At 40.2% G+C, this 20,337-nt stretch overlaps 1 protein-coding gene across 10 annotated transcripts in view; it reads right to left on the bottom strand.

Moving 5' to 3' along the window:
* Window positions 1-20,337, bottom strand: part of ST3GAL6 (ST3 beta-galactoside alpha-2,3-sialyltransferase 6) — a 42,533-nt gene that overhangs the window by 10,950 nt on the left and 11,246 nt on the right. For 5 of the 10 annotated variants that reach the window (XM_010719973.4, XM_085238387.1, XM_085238398.1 and 2 more), the window contains exons 2-6: window positions 12,801-12,900; window positions 11,929-11,997; window positions 10,481-10,558; window positions 6,898-7,001; window positions 5,565-5,628 (exon numbers count right to left, since the gene is read on the bottom strand). In XM_010719973.4, the coding sequence (XP_010718275.1) occupies window positions 5,565-5,628; window positions 6,898-7,001; window positions 10,481-10,558; window positions 11,929-11,997; window positions 12,801-12,889 (404 nt within the window). In that variant the 5' untranslated portion in view covers window positions 12,890-12,900. The remainder of the gene's footprint in view (window positions 1-5,564; window positions 5,629-6,897; window positions 7,002-10,480; window positions 10,559-11,928; window positions 11,998-12,800; window positions 12,901-20,337) is intronic. The other 5 variants (XM_085238417.1, XM_085238426.1, XM_085238429.1 and 2 more) reach the window with 1 other exon arrangement.

Genomic DNA, 20,337 nt, shown 5'->3' with positions numbered 1-20,337 from the left:
AGACTTCCCAGATTTTGGATGACACCTATTGAAATAATGCCTTCCACTCGGGTGTAAAAGCAAGCAGCTCTTCAGTTTGTTCACTTTGCACTGTGCAGTTGTGATGTAGTATGGCATTCAGAGCAAGGAGGTAAAATAAAATGGAACTTCAGAGCTGGGCAACTGTTCTCAGGTCAAATCCATTTGCCTTCTCTTACTGAAAGATGTAGACCACATCTTGTTGGGGGATTTTTAATAGCTGAAATACTACTCAGACAGAGAAACAGACTGAAATGTGGCATTTGATAAAGCTTTCAGATCTCAGCACACTCAATATCATAAACACTGAAAAAAATGCTATCAGCTGCCTATACATAAATATATAAATAACCAGTCATGCATCTAGCAGTGATACCATAAATTTCTGAAACTGGTATCACAGTCAAAAAGCAGGTGATATACTCATGGTGACTTGTACACATCATTGTGGAGTGAGAGATAAACCCAAAAAAAAAAAAAAAAAAAAAAGCTCAGTGCCCAAGAAGTTAAAGGCAGCCAACTCAAACAGAAAGTTTGGCAAGAACATATATTTCTGAATTATCTTCTTTTAGCTGCCTCCTCTAAGTACTTGAGTGTCTCCAGTTATGATGATAAGCCTACACACACAGTAACAGAGCTCACCAATAAGCAGGTAACTGAATGGCTTATTCTAGAGACTAGATACACTTGATGCACATTTGTAAATGTTAAGACCAATGAAAACAGAACGTAACTGTATAGAAAACCTGTTATGAAATAGAGGTAATAAGTATGTAGCAAGCCTGGACTGTATTCAAAGATACTTGACTTAATGTGACTTCTAGTTATTGCAGATTACAGAAGTGAAATACTGATTTTCAGCGAAGTGTTACTCCCATATTTTACCCGTCTCATTTCTTAAAGTTTTTTGTGTTTTCATTTTAAGAAAATAATTTTTTCATTTTAAGAAAAAGAAAATAATGCTCATCTTTTCTCCACATTCACAAATCAATAAGAAGTAAACTTTGAAGTCCTTAGATGACATCTGGCTTGCTATGCAAGAAGTAAAATGAACTGAAATATCTAGCGATCCAGATTACAAACACAAGCACAAATACTGAAGAAAAGGAAAAGGATTAACATCTCAGGTATAGCAATGGCTTGGGTGACTAAGGGATCACATGTAGGTATTGCATATATACATGGTGTACACGTGGATCCTGATACAAATGGCACAGTAATTGATCCCTAACACCAAAATGTAATGCCTAAAACAATCACTCAAGCCCCTTTATTCACACTGCGTACAAGAGCCTCTTAACTTAAAGGTCAGGCATGAATTTGCGTATTTTGTTTACATGGTGAAGAAACATTTTCCTAGCCCCATAGAAGAAAACTACTGTTCAGTGGCAATGAAGCCTTTAAAGTGCAAATAAAGATTCCATCCTCAGCTTTCCTGTTTTTCTGGAAAGGAAAAAAAAAAAAACAATGACAACAAGAAATATCTTGACCTCAGCTGCTTTAGCACACACCCCCAGTGCCTATTGAGGAATGCAAATCATTTCCTTGGAGGTTGTTTGGTAAAAGGAGGATGCGGAGGTCACAGCTTGTTGACTCAGTATTGTGTAAGTGTATTTGTAAGAAGTTACTGCTGATGAACTTGAAGAGTGCTCAGTGACTACTTGCGAAAAAATGGGTGGAGCACACGTTTGGAAGGTGTTCTGTGGCTATACTCTTAGCACAGAAAACCCTTCTCTGGCAGGCTTCTCCACTGAAGACAATGACACTCTTACTTTCTGAACAGCTTTGCAAAGCTAGACCTTTTAAAGGCTTGCTTTAAGCAAGGTTTTGAACTAAGATTTAAAAACTGCACTGTTCAGAAAAAAAATCCTTTTGTAGCAAACTGTGTGGTTTCACTGATGTATGTACATGAGCTGTACTTGTGTGCACATTTGATGTACATATTAATACTTTATAGTAGGTTCCCATCCCCCAAAAAGTTTACAGAAGAATTTGGTTGCTATTCTGTCAAAAATAGAGAATTAAAGGACAGCAATACAGAATTGCCTAATAATTCTATTGCTGGAGAACATGGTTAGGAACAATTCCCAAAGTTTTTCCTATTCAAAAGCCACTGTATATTGGATAAATGTATACTTCTTTTCCCCTACAGTGATTCATGCTATATCAGTGCTGTACACAAAAACTGATTAAGAACAAACACATTGAATGTCGTCATTGAACACTCAATACATTTACAGCACTGCAGTTTTGCTTCAGTACCAACTCAGGTATATTACAATTAATAACATGAATCACACTTCTCAGAAATTCTAAATATACCTCTGTTTCAAATGAAGTACCTACATTCAAAGTATCACAGGGCAGATGATACAATTTAAGAGACGTCATGCTGGACTACAAGATTTGTTACAGCCCAAATTATTAGTGCTGAACTTGTGATTTCAGTAGATTTCTAATACAACCTTTGGCACTGTCATTCAAGACTAGCCTCTCTGTCACCTCTATGCAAGTTTACCCAATTATCCTACTCGTGTTAGAGCACAGGTGTTGGGTTAATGTTTTTGTAGGTTGTTTTTGCCCCACTCTTCTGAACTTGAAAGTAAATCCAAACATCCTAGAATTTGATACTTAACACAAAAGGAAGAAAGGAGAATAGTAGGTGAAGAAAATGACAAATGAGTATTAAAAAGATGATAACTTTTGGGTTTGAACACCAATTACTTTTCATATTGCACTTAGGTTTAATTAAAATGTGACCCTGGTATTTGATTTGAAGCAACAATCTTCTGTTTGATCTTCTTGATTAAAAAAAAAAAAAAAGCACAGACAAAACCAAGTACAACCAATCTCAGCACTATCTGCAACCAACCATATTAAGCATTCTGCATGTTATCCCAGTATAAGGCAGTTTCTCAGGTTTCTCAGCCAATCTCTCCCCCATTTCTCCCATAAATGAGAAGGGAGAACTGGCTACAGCAGATAAGGCTGAGATACTCAGTGCATTCTTCGCTGTCAGTCAGGCAGTCATGCTCCTCACATCCTTGAATCTTTGGGTGGTGGCTGGAGGGAACAGAGTCCCTCTCACTATAAGAGAAGAGCAAGTCCAAGACCACATCACGAGACTGAATGTGTACAAGTTTATGAGGCCAAGGACACGCAATCCGAGGGTCCTAAAGGAAGTGAGCAAAAAATAATGCGGTTGCCAGGCAACCGTCCGTCATACTTTAACAGTCATGGCTGTCAGGTGAAGCTCCCGGTGACTGTAAAAATGGAAACATCACTCATTTTTAAGAAAGGGAAAAAAGAAAACTCAAGGATCTACAGGCTAGTGAGCTTCAAGTCTGTGCCTGGGAAGATCATGGAGCAGATCTTCCTTGCAGCTATGTTATGGCACGTGGGAGATGAGGTGATTCAAGACAGCCAGCACAGTTTCACCAAGGGGAGACTGTGTCTGCCCAGGCTGCTGACCTTCTATGATGGAGTGACAGCATCAATGGGTCAGAGAAGGACAACAGATGTCATGAACCTAGACTTCTGCAAGACCCTTGACATGGTCTCACACTACATCCCTAAACTGGAGAGATATAGATTTGAAGGGTGGACTAGTCAATAGGTAAAGAATTGATTGGATGGTCTTAGCAACAGGGTTGTGGTCCACAACTCTATGTTCAGGTGGAAACCAGTGATGAGTGGTGTCCCCCAAGGGACCAGTACTCCTTAATATCTTTATCAGTGACATAGTGGGATGAAACACACTCTCAGCAAGGCTGTGGACAACACCAAGCTGAGTGGTGCAGTTGATACAAGATAAGTAAAAGATGCCATCCAAATGGACCTGATCAAGCATGAAACATGGGTCCATGTGAGTCTAAGGAGATTAAAAGAGGCCAAGTGCAAGATATTGCACACGGGCTGGGGAAATCCTACCAGCTGCTATGTATACAGATGGAGAAGAATGTACTGAGAGCGTTCCTGCAGAGAAGGACTTGGGGTCCTGGTGAATGAAAAACTGGACATGAGCCAGCAGCACGCACCTGCAGCCCAGAAGTCGAACAGTATCTTGGGCTGCATCAAAAGAGAGGTGGCCAGCAGGAAGATAGAGGTGATTGTCTCCTTTACTCTACCTTCGCAAGGCCCCATATTGAGTACAGTGTCCAGGCCTGGAGCCCCCAGCACAGGAAAAATGTGGAGATTTTGGAACAGGTCAAGAGGGGGGCCACAGAGGTGATCAGAGTGCTGGAGCACCTCTCTTACTAGGACAAGCTGAGGAAGCTGGGCTTGTTTAGCTTGGAGGAAGCTCCAGGGAGACCTCATTGTAGCATTTCAGTATCTAAAAGGAGCTTATAAGGAGGGAGACTAAATTTTTACATGGTTTGATAGCGATAGGACAAGGGGGAACAATTTTAAACCAGAACAGGAGAAATTTATATTAGATAATAGTGGAAAATATTTCATTTAGGGAGTGGTATGGCATTGGAACAGGCTGCCCAGAGAAGCTGCAGATTCCCCATCCCTGGAGGTGTTCAAGGTCAAGTTGTATGGGTTTCTGGTCAGCCCAATGTAGCTGTTAGCAACTCTGTCCACAGCAGGGAGGGGCTGGAACTAAATGATCTTTAAGGTCCCTTCCAACCCAAGTCATTCTATGATCTGCTTGACTGCAAGTCTAAGAAATCATTTGCGTCACTTGGTAAACATATGATTTTAGTAGACTTGCCAACCCTATCACCTTATCTCAAAAAAAAAAAAAAAAAAAAAAATCAAAAAGAGAAAACATACATATACACAAAAAAAGACAACCTTCAAAAAAAAAAAAAAAAAAAGAACCAAACAAAAAGAATCTTAGCAGAAGTGGCTTCTATCCAAGACTCAAACAAGACAATCTAACAAACGGAAAATGAGTTATCAAGGGCATGCTCCACTCTGTGAAGCCAAATTCTGGTTACTCCTAAACTGCCAGGAAAGATCTTTCCTGGCTGCATAAGTCTCCTTTGGGAATACAATGAAGTCATTTATGGGAAAAGGAAGCTGAACATACATATGAGTAACTGTTTGCACCAGGACACCAGATGCAGTAACATGGGGATTTAAGTAAGATTTCTTGTTTAGAAACAGTCAATCTCCAGTCTTCTGAAAATATTTAAGTTATGCAAAGATAGTACAACTAATCTACTTACACCAGTAATGACTTCAAAAGAGATCATACACAATTTTTAAGGGTGTAAGTTTCACTTTTCTTGAATATAGAAAGACTAGAAAAAGCTCAAACTGGGTTCAGATAGCAATATCCTAAAGCATTTAGGAAAAAAAGATCCAGAATTTTAAGTTCCCTCACTAAAAATATTGTTCTCAAATACTGGCACTGTAATTGTTTACAACTGAACTTATTTAAACCTTGAAATCAGTTACAACTGCTTGGACACTCTGGTTACATTCACATCATGCCAAACTTAAACAAATTCAGGATAACATCACTGACACTTTTCAGATAAATACCAAATATTGAAAATGCAAGGAACAAAACCAGTAGAAAAAGAATATCTCACCTGTCATCTTCGTTGGACAGTCCACAGTTTTGCAGTTTCGAAAGGGCTAAACGAAAAAATTGTTCTAGAAAGCAAATATAGAGAAAATTTTAAAATATTCAGTGCTTTGCAGTAAAAAAGTAAGTATGTCAACATGACTACAGCCTTTTCAGACACAATAGTTTTTATGCACTATTCAAAAGAACTCAAAACCTCCTCAAAAATTCAAAGTTTATCAGAGCTGCTCTCTTGGAAACTTTTCCTGACTCCGCACTCCACTGCTGGAAGACAGCATAGGATTTGCACCCAAAACAATTCTAGTTATGAGTAAGCAAGCACTGGAAGAGATTTCATGACCTTTTTTATTCCTCCCACCTTCAGCTGAAGCAGATGCAGCCTTGACCACTCAGCTAAGGACAGGAACTATAGTACACATTCTGGGAGAAGATATCAAACCAGTCTGTACTCACTAAGAAATACAGGCAGAAGCACCTCTCCAGCCCAACCCCATAGGCACATGCCTGCTGGACACTCACATGCTCCTCACTGTCAGAGTTTGAGCAACTCTCAATCTCAAATGTATTTTTCCTCATCACAATTCCAGAGGAGCAGGAAAATGCACTATCATTGTTACGCTGATGGAGGGCAAAGAAATAGGCTTAAGACCAAATTTGCATGGGTACTAGGACAGTACACTGATCAACATTAAACTCTGAGGCTACTTGAGATTTACAGCCCTTTCCAAAAAGATACCTAATGTTCTCCAACCCAATCTACTCTATCACAACCAACACAGACATGGGTAAGCAAATGCTGCATGGATGCAGCAGCCACAAAATGGTGGAACTACCCTCTGCAGTCCCAGTGACACCCCTCAGTGGAAGAAACCAGTCCTGTAAAAGGAAAACACTGCCGATAGCTGCCTCAAGTGGGAGAGCATTTACCTCAGTAGGACTCTGGACCTTGATTAGCTTTGGTGTTCTGACTGAACCTTCACTCTCATTCAGCTGAAGTTTTCCCTAACAAAGCACTAGCTAATTATCTTCACCATTTCAGCCCACCTACCAAGGAAAGGAAGTTGAATAAACTCCACCCTCCCTCACTCCCACCTTTTTGAAGCTTCTCTCACAAGAACTCTCTTCCCTACAGCACTTCATTCATTAAGACCCAGAAGGTGTGAGGTCAGAGAAATGAAGCAAAACCATTAGGTGACATAGGTGTCCCAAAAGCACTAACATCAGTGAGAAGTAAACACCAGGCCCAGATGCTGGGATGGCCTTACATGACATGTAGATGTTTCCATTAAAAAAAAAAAAAAAAAAAAAAAAAAGACAGCTACACAAGGAACACAAACCTGCTCTCTTTATTCCATAAGGTAGCTCGAACTTATCACTTCCATGGAACTCTGCTACTCTGATAAAATCATTGGCACACAGGAACGGGTATATTTTGTCAACACTAGTGAAGAGAAAAAAAAACACAGGAAGTTTCAAAATGCCACATGCTGTATTTGAATAAGCTAATAATTCCTGCAGTTGCTTTTAAAAATACTTTCTTCTCCTACTTGAAACAGATAAGTATAATCAAGTTTTAAACAAAAGCTCATGATCACAGGGAAAGAAAACAGATGACAGAAAAGGGGAAGATTTTATGATGAAAAATTCTGTAGGGAAGTGAGATAAAAGGCCCTCTCTGCTAGTATAAGTTACGTAAATTCATTAAAATTCTGTGCAGTGAAAGAGCTCACATCATGAGACAGTGTATTTGATAGAAACTGTAATCCAGTAAAACAATGAGTTACTTCTCATGTAAGAAGTAAATAATCACGCTGAGGAAAAAAAGCAATAGAGACGGCAAGAAAAAAAATGAAAATTATTATTATATACAACAGTTAAATAAGAAAGGACAGGACTTAAGGTCACTCCAAAAGTAATGCCTCCTGATAATTCCCATGGAAACTACAATAGATACAAGGAGCACAATAACACTACTTTATAGAAACGTTTCTCAGCTACAGAACAGTATTTTTCAAGTCATCACCATTAGTTATCTATTTTCACCAGTGACGAACACAAGCCTGCATATGCTGCACTTGTCAAAATCGCCACTTGTGGAGGTGACCACTGTTGCTGTCACCAGTGCTGAAATGCACCACCCACTGCCTTGCTGAGCTCAGTGGCAATCCACTGTTTGTCTCCAAAAACGTTCATCAAGTGTCAGTGAAGGTCAAGGGGAGACATTTTTTCCCAGATGGAGGAATTCAATTCTACACCTTTGCTTCATCTACACTCCCGTGTCAGATGCCATTCTGTCAGACTGCCCCTCTGCTGCCATCTGTCACATGACAACTACATGTAAGGGAATATTGGTGGGAAGGCTCAGCCTCTACTCCCATCCCACCAACATCGCGGGCCAACATAACAAAACAGGAGACATTATTTTTAGAGCAGTTTCCATACTATAACTTGAAAATATTATCTCAAATAAGCTGGTTTCTTGACGAGAACTGCACCCATTTCAAATAAAGGTCACTTTATGGCTGCATTGACATTATTAAGTAGTTGGGGGGCAATAGGAGTAGATCCACACAGCAAAAAGGTATGAAGTTTCCACTTTGGTTTGGGTTAACATTAGGAGAGTCCCACCTACATATGGTACGTTCCTGCAGCACACCTTGTGACACAGCACTGTCTGAAAGGAGACCATTTCATGTGTGCCACAATTGTTCTGCAATGGGAAGCACAGTGCATGGGAATCACAAGATTTCCCTCAAAAAACACATTCATCCTGCAAACTGGAACAGGAAGGCATCAAGATGTATGCAAGATCAAGAAAAGGTCACTTCTTCAAAAGGCAATAGCCACAGCCAAAGGTTATTTTACAGCAGGGAAGGGACTCTATTATTCTATCTGCCAAATATTGAGACGAATGAATGAATCAATCCAAATCCTGCCGCATGCTACCATGCCCTCAGATTCACCTCGTAGTTAAGTCAACTTCTGCTCATCAAACTAGCTGAGTTTTCAATGATCCTGCATTCTAGGTCTTAAAAAATGTATTAAAATGTAAACATAAGTATGCAGCTACAGGGAGAAAAATGGAGTGCTGCCACAACCAGTACATGACTTGCTACTCCATTAAGAATATTAACAGTTGTATACACACAAACACACACACACACACACACACACACACACACACACACACACACCTCCCTCTAACTGCCTCATAAATCAAGTGTTTCATTCTTTAAAGTTCCACATATTCAGAAGGTACACAAGAATAAAAACAACAAAAACGATACATACCAAAAACTGGGCTATAGGTTAACCAAGCAGATCAGCTAACTTTGAGACATTATGTACTAAATGTCCATACTAAATTAGCAACTTGCCTTGCTGTTCAAAAGCAGCTGGTAAGCTTAGCCATAATGAATAATTTACCTACTGCAAAGGGATTCTTAATTCTAGCTCTTCTAGCACTGGTTCTTTTCCAACAATTTAGCCAGGTTAGACATCCCCTGAGCATCCTCAGGCTATTACTATTAAAGTGCACAGACCAGATCTTCAGCTCACAGAAGCTATTCCTGTAAAGGAGTTATGGAAACATCCAAGATACTCAGTTCTCACTCTGAATCTCCCTCCAGAAATGAAATATGCATTTCCAAGTCCTTCCCTGCCTCTTTGATCAGGAGCTGATCTACCCTGTTGTGCCTGTCACCAGGACAGCCTGGGAACGCAGTAGGCAAGGAACCTCAAAAAGTCTCTGAGCCAAGCAGCTAACCAAGACCCACAGACTAAGGGATAACAAGCTCTGAGAAGGAGAAAGTTCAAGATCCTTGAGTGTTCTTTGATTCAGTGCTATTATTATTTTAAAGTCCTGTTTTCTTATACACAAAAAGGAGCTTAAAAGGAGAAAAAAAAAAAAGAAAAAAAAAGTAAAAATGGCATATTTTAAGAGTCCTTTGGCCAGGACTTGATCTAAACATCTTCCCAAGCTTTTCTCGGGTCACACACAATGCTTGCTCAGATAAAACACAAAGTCAAAGCCAACAATATGCCTTGTCTGCTTCTGCTCCTGCAGTGCTTCTTTGATCTTTAAGACACACTTCTAATAACAAAAGCTACCAGTATTTCCTCACAGACATCTTGGATGCACTTCTGCGATCAGACATCTCCTATGTTTTGGGTAGAAGCTCTCCTTTTCAGTTGAATGCTTCTTACTCAAGCGAAGTTTCTCCTGTTATCTTAAAGCAAAGGACAGCTACATGCAATTCAACAGCACCCATCAGAGGAACAAAGCTGCAAACTACTCCAAGCTTTATGAAAACTGAATTCCATTAAAATTAAAAATCCATTAAAAGTTAGGGGGGAAAAAGAATCCTATTTCATTAAAGACTCATTGAATTTTTTGCATATTTCATACTCTTCTCTTTGGGGGAGGAAAAAAAGAAATAAAAGGAAAAGACTTTCAAAACTTCTCTGGCTCCTGACTGCTAAAGAAGTGCTTAGCTACCAAAAAAACCTTAATTTTAATTCAAAGCTCGTAACAGCAAAATAACTGAGTCTTACTCTTGGATGCAAAGGTTTCTTCTATGAGAAAAGCATGAACAGGGAAGAAAAAATAAGAGCTTGTCTTTTGATCAAGGAAGTAGCTTTACCGTTACTAGCTGCAATACATGAAATGGTATTTATTTATGCAATATATACGAGAGCAAATTGAGTTATTTGTGCTGTATCACTCTGAAGTTGAACAATGACAACCTAAACAATGTGTTGCCACAGCCTGAAAAAAAACAAAATAAATGAATACAAACTCAGAAGATGTACTTACAAAAATCAAAATGTGAAACAGTCCAGAACACGTAAATTACAAATATTTCTACCTAAGTCAGTACCACCTTTCCATCTCTCCTCTCCTTCTCACAGAGTACTCACTCCAGTAAAGATTCAAATGCTGGTTTCAGGAGACAAGTGTCTAGTGCGTTCCTTCTCTCCACAGCTGTAGGTGGCAGCCTACAAGAGAAGAATTTCAAAGACATAACAAAAAGAGTAACAGATTGTGACAACAAGATAGGGAAACTTGGACAACCAAAACTACGAAGCTGATTACTCAGTTAACACTGTGCAAATGGGAAAACTTGGCCTTTGCTGGCATCACAAAGATGGGTCCTCCTGATTGTGATACGGTTATTGTCACTAGTAAGGCTTTTATTGTACAGTGCTGCTCGAAGGGCCCACAGCTTCCCTTGATAGGCAGCACCTAAAGTAGCCATAAGCAGAGGTTCTCAGGATCTCAGACCTACCTGGAGAGAAGCAGCACACCTCAGTTGAACCACCCCTGCAGCCTACAAGATAGCTGCCCCAGCACTCCTCAGAGGGGAGAGGGGAACCATGTAGGGTGCTTCAAGGAAAATTAAGTTACATGAATGTAAGTCATTCCCTCATAGTGAGGGTAGAAAGCCAAGACTTATATTTCTAGACACATTCCCAGCTCAGCGCTTTAGCTTCTTCAAGAAGAACATGAAGCTCAGAAGGGAGGGTAAAGTTCAGTGAGAGCAAAGCCTGCGTCTGAGTTGCATTAGGAACAGAAGGATGAAAACACCACATTAGAGCCACAAGTCATACAGAACATTAATTGCTTTCAATAACCTCAAGTTGTCATGTGAATACCGACACCAAGAAAGTATCCTGTGAAATGGATCAGCTGGTCAGCTCTTTGCTTTCCAGCACCAACCTCACAGACAGCATCTTGCAAGATAGCTTCAGAGGTAACGGAGGCCTTCTTTCAAGTTTTAGCGCAGGCTCTCATTCGACTCATAAACCTAATTGCAGGAATTTACCAGCACAGGATTTGCTTATACGAGGACTTGCATATCACACAAATGAACTACACCTCTGATTTCCTAAAATTAAACACATACATTGCTCTCACTGCTGTAATTTTAACTTATATTTAACTCTGTATTGCGCAAGTCTGGAAGCTGTAATCAAACATCCTTTCAACAATTCTCTGCTTTCTACAGATAGCCACAGTTAAGTGGCCATAAATATTAAACAAACACTGGAAATATGAGCAAATTCCTTTGAGCAACCTGATCTAGCTGTAGAAGTCCCTGCTCACTGCAGAGGAGTTGGACAAGATGACCATTAAAGGTGCCTTCCTACTCAAAATGATTCTAGGATCCCTTCTGCCAGTCATGCTACAATTATGTTCATAATACTCCATGGGCACAGTTATACAAAGATATATTTGAACTGAGGCAATGGATTTTAGACTCACTCCCTCCCACTTGCCCAAAAAACAGAAGGAATAAAAAAAAAAAAAAAACCCACAAAAACAAAAACAAGACCACACACAAAAAACACTCAGCTGCTGAACTTACTGGGTAACTCCACTAGCCTCACTGGAAGAAGGACCCCTCACAGAAGAAGTCTGTCCATAAAAGCTAATCCTGCAAAACGGGAAATGGTGTATCACTGAGGTTTGCTATATACAGAAACCACAACAGAGAGCCATTCATATCAATTGTATGCTCTAAATAAGATAAACACAAGTAAGCTTTTAACAGTACTGTTTGGCTATCACAATAGTCTTCATAACACAATCAAGCCTTGGTCACACCAGTGCAAATTCCAATGGAAACTCAACTTCTGCAATAAGTTGAAGTCCCAGGCCACCTGTCCTGTGTGCCCTGGAGACAGCAAGGGCTCACCTTCCAGAATTTTGCCTATGGGACGTGGTAAACTTCAGTTTTGCAAGAAGGTGGTCATTCTACATGCAGATACTCATTCTCATGTGTGGGGCAGGTCACTCCCATGTCATTTATCTCTGGTTGCAAGCTAATGCTAAACATGCAAGGCAGGAGTGGACACAGCGCAGACACATGGCGCATAGATGAGACCTTTCTCATCACAGGAGCACCTATTTGCATGGAACTCAGTCTGGCTTCCTATCTTTGAGGACTTTAACTCTCCATAAATCTAGCTGTACGTCATCTGCTAGGCTTAAAAATGATATGAGAGGAAGGGTGACAGGACAGAGCAATCAATTCATTCCCTCATTGTACCCACAAAAAAGCAAAACCAAAAACAAAGAATACATAACAGAAAAAAACAGAAACACACATACACCCACACTAATCATACTTTCTATCTATTACTCATAGAAACTGTTCAGCAACATATTACTAACAGCCACATATCTCAGACAGCCATGAGGGTATTTGCACTATAAGTGAACAAAGTGTCACCATACCAGTAGAAGTTATTTCTCCACAGATTTCCATGCAATATACCATACATAACAGCAGCAGCCAGGATGAAAAACAGAAGAATTCGTTTCATGACTGGTAGACCTGAAATAAGAAAGAAAACAAGAAACTTAAATCCAAGTTACAATATCAAAATGAACTTTCATGCAACATTTTGCAACCTATAGAAGGAAACCACTATTATTACAGCCATTCTCCATCATCACAAATTTGACAGTTTCTCAAACTGAGAATTTGATTTCTCAAACTGAGTCCCAATGACAGGAGTTGAATGCTGCTCTGCATCTAACCCACAAACTTACTCTGCACAGCAACACAAACACTGAGAAAGGCTCACTTTAGGTTCACTCTGAAGACTGCAGAAAGACAGGTTCTTCCAGAGGTGTGTCAGAGCCGGAGCTCCATTTTTCCCACTGGCATCCCAAAGAAATCAGCCTCATAGGACAGAAGATAGCCTTCGTAGGTACCTCTTCTTCTCTTCCTTCTTACCCCTCCCACTGTCTTTTTCATAATTACACAGTCAAACCAGCATGCAAACTCCACAGGATGCAGATAGGCTGACACTGATGAATCTGCCACAAATTGCTGCTGGCTTCTAAAGGACTACTGAATATTCTGGTTTTGGTCATTTAAAGCTGCACTGAAGCTGCCTGTTCAAACCCTCATACCCTGCTTATTCTCCAGCTCCTGACACAGGCCAGGCTTCACTGCTTAATAAAAGAAGAATGCTACATTTATGCATAGTACAGGGAGGGAGAGAAATTAGGGCCCAATCAGTGGAAAGCACTTAAGAACTGGTAAGTTTGGGAGAAACAGCAGAGAAAATGTTTGCTTTTCAAGTCAAGTTTTCACCTCATTGCACAGAAAAAACAGAAGATATAGTAGAAATACCAGAAGCTTGTGCTCCTACAGACACGCAGGGGAAAAGTTCTGCATTGCTCACATCTTAACAGACTGAGCTGCCCCTTCAGGAGCTATGAATGAATCGTTGTTGCTTAACCCTCTTGAAAGTCCAAAATAGACATTCTGGCCACAAATTACTGTGGAAATTTACTTGAGAGGTATATTCTTCTATTATTTTGACCACTCCCCCCGTCACAGTAAGGGAAAGCAGGTTCAGTGCATACAATGCATAAACACCTACTTGCACATTTATGTATTTTAAGGTAACAAATAGCTCTCCAACAGAAGCAAGCCATATCCAAACAACTACACTGCTGTGCTTTCCAAAACAAACCCTTTGGGTTTCTGATGTGGATTTCAGGGGCATTTTTACTTATTTATTTATTTAATTCCTTATTCCTTCATGGAATATTTAGAGCTGCTGTTATTTTAAGCTTGCCCTTAAGAGCATGAAGACAACAAATGCTGAGGTATGAACAATCGAAGCAATCTATAGCAATATGTTTAAAAAGCAAACTAACTGCCACTCACAGATTCCACCCTGAAGAAATACCTATCAGTGACCCATTTGTCACAGTGAGTGCAGAAAACCAATAACTTTCTTTTCATTTCTACATTCTTTGCAGAGATTGAATTGTAGGGTCAGAGACAAGGTTTTATGACCTTGCATCCACCAGCAACAAAGTCATTCAATGAGCAAGCTATAATCTATCAATCTCAAGTATACTTCCCAAGACTGTCCTGCTCTCCTCTGGATGGAATACCATAGGAGGTAGCTATTACTATTTTAACCTTTTTTAGTCAAGTCTTATTAACAGCACAAAGTGGCTCATTTACTTGGAAAATATACTGTTCTGTTTTGTTGTTTGTGTGTTGTTGTTGTCGTTTTTTTTCATAAAATTGTTGGTATTCTTGCATCCTCCTACTCTGCAAATAATTGCTAAAATATACCACTAAGGTGGAAATCAACAGTTTACATTTTACCCCCTAATTCAATCAGTTCAATTGATTGTATCACTGATTTCACCAATCGGTGTAAATTGATAAAGCTCCATTAACAGAGAACCTTGCTGATAGGTCAGACCAAGTTGCATGTAACAGAGACAAAGCAAAGCTAGCCAGTAAAGGAGCACCTAGCATCAAAAATATTGTTCGTAACAGTATTATTCACAGAAAGGAAAAAAAAAAAAAAATTGTCCTGTAAAGTATTTACAAAAATACTGACAGAGCCTGCAAAGCATTAGTGAAAATAAGTCGTCATGGTTTTTCGAACAAGATTATAAGGAATCTGTAACAACTTTCAGCATCTTATGTAGGACATTCATTCTGTCACATGCACACAACTGTAGCATCATTCAGGGTGTTTCTAACTCAGCTCTTAGGAACACAGGATGGTCTTTAATTATGTAAGTGCCTCCTCACCAACCCATCCCCCCATGCCTGGCTTCACTCAGGGCTTTGAGGAGACAGCTCTGTAATCAAGGAAACCCTTATTTAAGTGAAGGCTTTCTTAACCTGGTTTAGTAAATAAAAATGCTGCCGTATTTGCTGAAGAAATTATGAGTTTATTTTTAAATGGTGACAGTGTTTTCCCTTCCCCTTTTTAAAATAGATGACTGTTAGAGAAAGTTAGTCAAGGGAAAACAAACTTCTGTGATGCAAATATTGCACTAGAAAATTCCCATAGTGAGAGATGCGAGAAAATATGGAATTGGAACAATATGCTTTGGTTGTAAAATGCAGTCTTGTTCCAGCTTACTCATTACAAGACTAGGCATCTAGATTTAAGTTCATCTATCTAATTGACAGAGCTCATGGCGCCTTTAGGTCAAGGTTGACCAAGGTTAAGTAAAGCAAGAAGGGCAAATCTGGAACTCTACTATTCAATTCTCTCTTCTTTCTAAAAAGCCTCCAATAGCATACGGTGAAAGACGTGTGGAAGCCTACATATCAGCAAGCACCTGACATGCACAATGCTAGTTTTCTGAAAGCAAGCAAGCAACTGGATGCAGTTGCTTTAAAAAAAAAAAGAATAATGATCGTTTTTTAACAGGAATCTAAACTAACTTCTGCTGCTCAACTTCCCACCCTGGCCAAGGCAGAATGGCACTAATAGAATTAGGCATGACCAACAGCTACAGAATAACGAGATCTCCAGGATCAGCCCACACCTCCTTGGAACAGGAGGGTGCTTTCTCCAGCTCCCCAGCAAACCACCATGGGGTGCACTGGATATATGATACATCAGCTCTATAAGAAGGCATCTTTTTCTTCCCGTTGGTGGAGGCAGGGAACTAGCATCCTTGCTAGAAGTGCATCCTTATTTACACTACTATTCAATCTGCTACTTCAGTAAGTGCTGTGTCTGATAGCCCGTATTTCATAGCCTATTTCATAGTACAGTTACACATGCAATTGATGGAGCTGCACGGTAGGGTAAGAACAATCATGCAGGCAGCTACAGAATCATAGAATTGTAGAATGGCCTGTGTTGAAAAGGACCACAATGATCATCTGGTTTCAACCCCCCTGCTATGTGCAGAGTCGCCAGCACCAGACCAGGCTGCCCAGAGCCACATCCAGCCTGGCCTTGAATGCCTCCAGGGATGGGGCATCCACAGCCTCCTTGGGCAACCTGTTCCAGTGTGTCACCACCCTCTGCGTGGAAAACTTCCTCCTGGTATCTAACCTAAACCTCCCCTGTCTCAGTTTAAGACCATTCCACCCATTTTCTATCACTATCCACCCTCGTAAACAGAGGGTGGTTTGTTTTTGTTTTTTTACAGCTGATTGGTCAGACAACCACAGGATCACATTATGATCGCCTTCCTTCATAACTCCTGTAAAGCCTTCTTTTTGTTTTCATGCTTAATACTAAACTGGCAGCAATATAATGCTGGAAGTTTTGCCATCCATCCTTGGCAATTAATTTACTAAGGACCCTGGAGGATTAGTAAAGTAAACCATTAATAAATATTTAACTAAAAAATGGTTGCTACTAAATTAAGTACTACTCATCAAACAGTCTTTGCTCCATACTCACTCTTGTGATAGTTTAACTTCTTGCTGCTGTAATTAACTGACAGCATAAAAAATCTCAGCTCACTCAGGCCTCACATTCCTACCCTTGTAGCTGTGGGGGAGGAAGGGCAGCAAGCTTCAAAACCTGCGAGTGGACCTTGCAATTTAAAGAGACAGTGGGGGGAAAAAGAAAAAGAAAGAAGTGCTTGTGATTGCCAGTCCTGCAGTACTGTTTCCTTTTGGTCAGCAGTTACAGGTGATGAAACAGTCCCACAGCAGAATGACAAACAAGACACCGCTCACACATGATCATCTTTCTCAACTTAAGTTGCCAAAATGTGGGCATATTATAACACATCTATATATTTCTACTGCTACATCTGTAACCATTCACTATTAACTCTTCCAGCTCTTGCCCTTAGCACATGCAGTATAGTTCATTATTTCCCTTATTTTCCAGGAAATACTATAACAGGCAATAAAGTAGCACTGCAGTAGTCTTAAACGTACTGAGGTGGCTGAGTAAGTCTAGTGTCTTCCCTTACACACTTTCAAAAAGAAGTTTCTCAATTTCCAGCGCTCCCTTTCAATGTTAGATTATTATAAAACAGGATTCCTCAAAAATATTAGTTTAAATTAGAAAAGCAGATTCTATCCTAACAAAGTGACTATGAATTAAAAATACATTTTTAAGCCTGTAGCAATAATTTGGTTTTGGAGTGCTGAGTTTAACAGTACCCTAACTGGAAAAGACTTCTGTCTAGTCTGCCGCTCCTAACACAAAAATAAAGCTTGTTATTCTTCCTCTTGCAGTTCTGCAAAATCACAACACCATAAGGTTTTTCTCTGACAAAATGGCACTGGGGACTTCCAACATCACATCGCATGTAGCAATTGAAAATTCCACCTGTTCCAGAAGATAAGGCATTTTCATACTCCTTCTGCCCTAATCTCTCTGACTGATGGTCTAAGCAGTAGAAGCAGCACAGAAAAGACTTTTCTGACTCTGGAATCTACAGTCTTCTTCCACACTCCAACATCACACAGAACTCGCCATTTACTTCCATAGCATCCCAATTATTTTGGGAAGAGATGGTCACCTCCCAAGGGAAGAATGGGTTTTGGAGCTACCAGTAAAGCTTTCTATTTTCCAGCAACAGCAGAAGATCTGTAAAGAAGTATCAAGATGGTCTTTTCTCTAAGGACTCAGCTGCAGTCAATGGTGTCCAGTAGATTCAGTAGCACAGATGTAGTAACATTTCATAGATTCAGCAGTTCAGTAGATACAGTCAGCCTTTACTTTTTACCAGCTACTACAGCCTGAAACATAGCTTTTGCTGACTTTACCCGGGAGAGGTGCAGACTGGAACTATATCCTCCTTGGATCTTCTTCATGGCTGCATAGTGCTTCAGAACAGAATGCAAGAGTTAATAGATTGGTTTAAGTGCTTTCCTCCTGCTCTTTCATCATCCCACTAATGATGGGCCCTACTCTGTACTATGAGGGACAGCAATAAGTTTATCATTTTATTTCATTTTTGTCTTTTAACTGCAGACATAAGTACTTTTGTTCCTCACCAAAGCATGTCTGCCAGCTGGATCAAACAACAGGGAACAGCAGCTTCAGCTGTATCTTTCATAGTCAAGTGCCATTTCAGTTCACTTCTCTTGAAAATCTTCAAGATTTCTGCATCACTTTTGCTCTAACGTGATTCTCCAGTCCTACTTATATGCCAAGCACCTTTCCCAAGCAAGAATATCCTTCAGCTAAAATGTGTTGATCAGGAATTCAGGCCCAGTCAACATCTATTGTATTCTCACCCAGCAATCTTCATTGACTTACGTGGGACAGCTGGAAGAGTGAGAGGGTGGCTTCCTTCTAGAAATCTCAGGCAGTTCTTCCTACCAGGTAGGCCAAGGAAAGGGCATAGTTTATGGACATAGCAGACAACACAGCACCCACATCCCACCCAAACCATCATCTCCAGCCTCTCTCACTCAATTCATCCCTACTAGCACCTTCAAATACAAGAAAGCAAGTATGGTGGCATGATCCAGCCAAACACAAGCCCTTGTTCATTTCAGACAAGACCTGTAACACATGAATTTGTAGCTTCTCTTTCTCTCACACGCAAGAGAGACACAAGCCATAAGTTATGTTATCAACAGGGAAAATTCAGCAAAATGTTCCAAAGGCATGCATAATCTGATTCACTCTTGGCCATATCACTAAGGCCCAGCTCCTGCTCTTCCCTCCTGTTTCTCCAAAACCTGTTCAGTGGTATCAGCCCTTGTCTACTCCTCCTCTGTCTGCCTGGGCACTCAGCAGCATTCTTAGGTGCCCTGCTGCAGGCATAGGAGCAGAAACAATGAACAGGAACAGGACAGAGAAAAAAAAAAAAAAAAAAAAAAGTTTGCTTTCACTCTTTGGATTGTTTCTTGGAAAGCAAGAAGGCACAAGTACAAGACTTAGGTCAGTTATTATAAGTGTGAGGGTTTTTTAGGCCTATTCAAAAAAGAACATGCCTCTCAGGCTGCTGTGATCCTGTGCTCAGAGGTACCACAGCAATCAGTTATTCACACTGGTTCACAGACGTATCACTTCGGGGTCTAACTGTATTGAATTCACTGCCACTGAGACCAAATACCTGCTTTGCAGAGAAAAATAGCAGTGCAGAGCACGAGCCAGAGTATCCTGCCAGAAAACCCTGATGTACGAAATACAACAGAACACAGGCATCAGCTACCACTGAACGTGCCCTTAAACAATAACAGCATTTGGTGCAATGGTTCGATGACAAGCTAATTAGCCCTGCTGAGAGACAGAAAATGTTACCTCCAGCTTGAAACTACAGTAGGGCTGGTAGATGACCCTTGACATCTGAGCTAATATTTTGACTCAGGTTGACACAGTGCAACGTAGATCCATGTCTGCAGCACAGTGTAGACATAATCAAAACTGAAAGCATTAAAGAGTCAGTTGGTTTGCTGTGTTCAAATTATTTTTCCCATCCAAGAAAGAAAACAATATTCCATAGTGTTCTAAAACGGTTTAGGGCTCATTCCAACAAGTAACATATCTTCTGCAGCACAGCTGAACATCGCTAACTTGGGGTTACAGGGCAGCCCTGCGGAGATCCAAATCCAACCAGTGGCTTTGGAGGGGAGGAAGAGAAACAGTAACTCGTGGATTCTCATCTAATTGGTACTTCGTAAGTATCACATATTTCATATATTTTCTAAACCTTGCCTATAGTCACAATCAAGAATAAGATCAAGTCCACTGTCTCAGTTTCTTTGCCTATGTTTATGCCTCTACATGAGGTCTAGCAGGACAAGCTGAGTTTCTGCAAAAAAAAAAAAACAAAACACATCAACTGGAAACAGATTTTCATACACTTATACACTCTGCCTGTTCTGCCCCTCTACAGGCCTTTCCCCAAAATTTCTCTTTATTATTTTTAAGTTCTTCCTGTGCATTTGAACGCTGAAAAGAACTCATCTCCATGCCCAGCAGCAATGGAGCTCCAGTGCAGCACAAAAACCTCTGAGTTCTATCAAAAGCTAACCTATAACCTATGTAAAATCCAAAGCACA

The sequence above is a fragment of the Meleagris gallopavo genome, chromosome 1, assembly GCF_905368555.1.
Source record: "Meleagris gallopavo chromosome 1, MGAL_WU_HG_1.1, whole genome shotgun sequence".
NCBI lineage: Eukaryota > Metazoa > Chordata > Aves > Galliformes > Phasianidae > Meleagris > Meleagris gallopavo.
The sequence above is the reverse complement of the archived record's forward strand: the minus strand, read 5'-3'. Positions and strand labels throughout refer to the sequence as shown.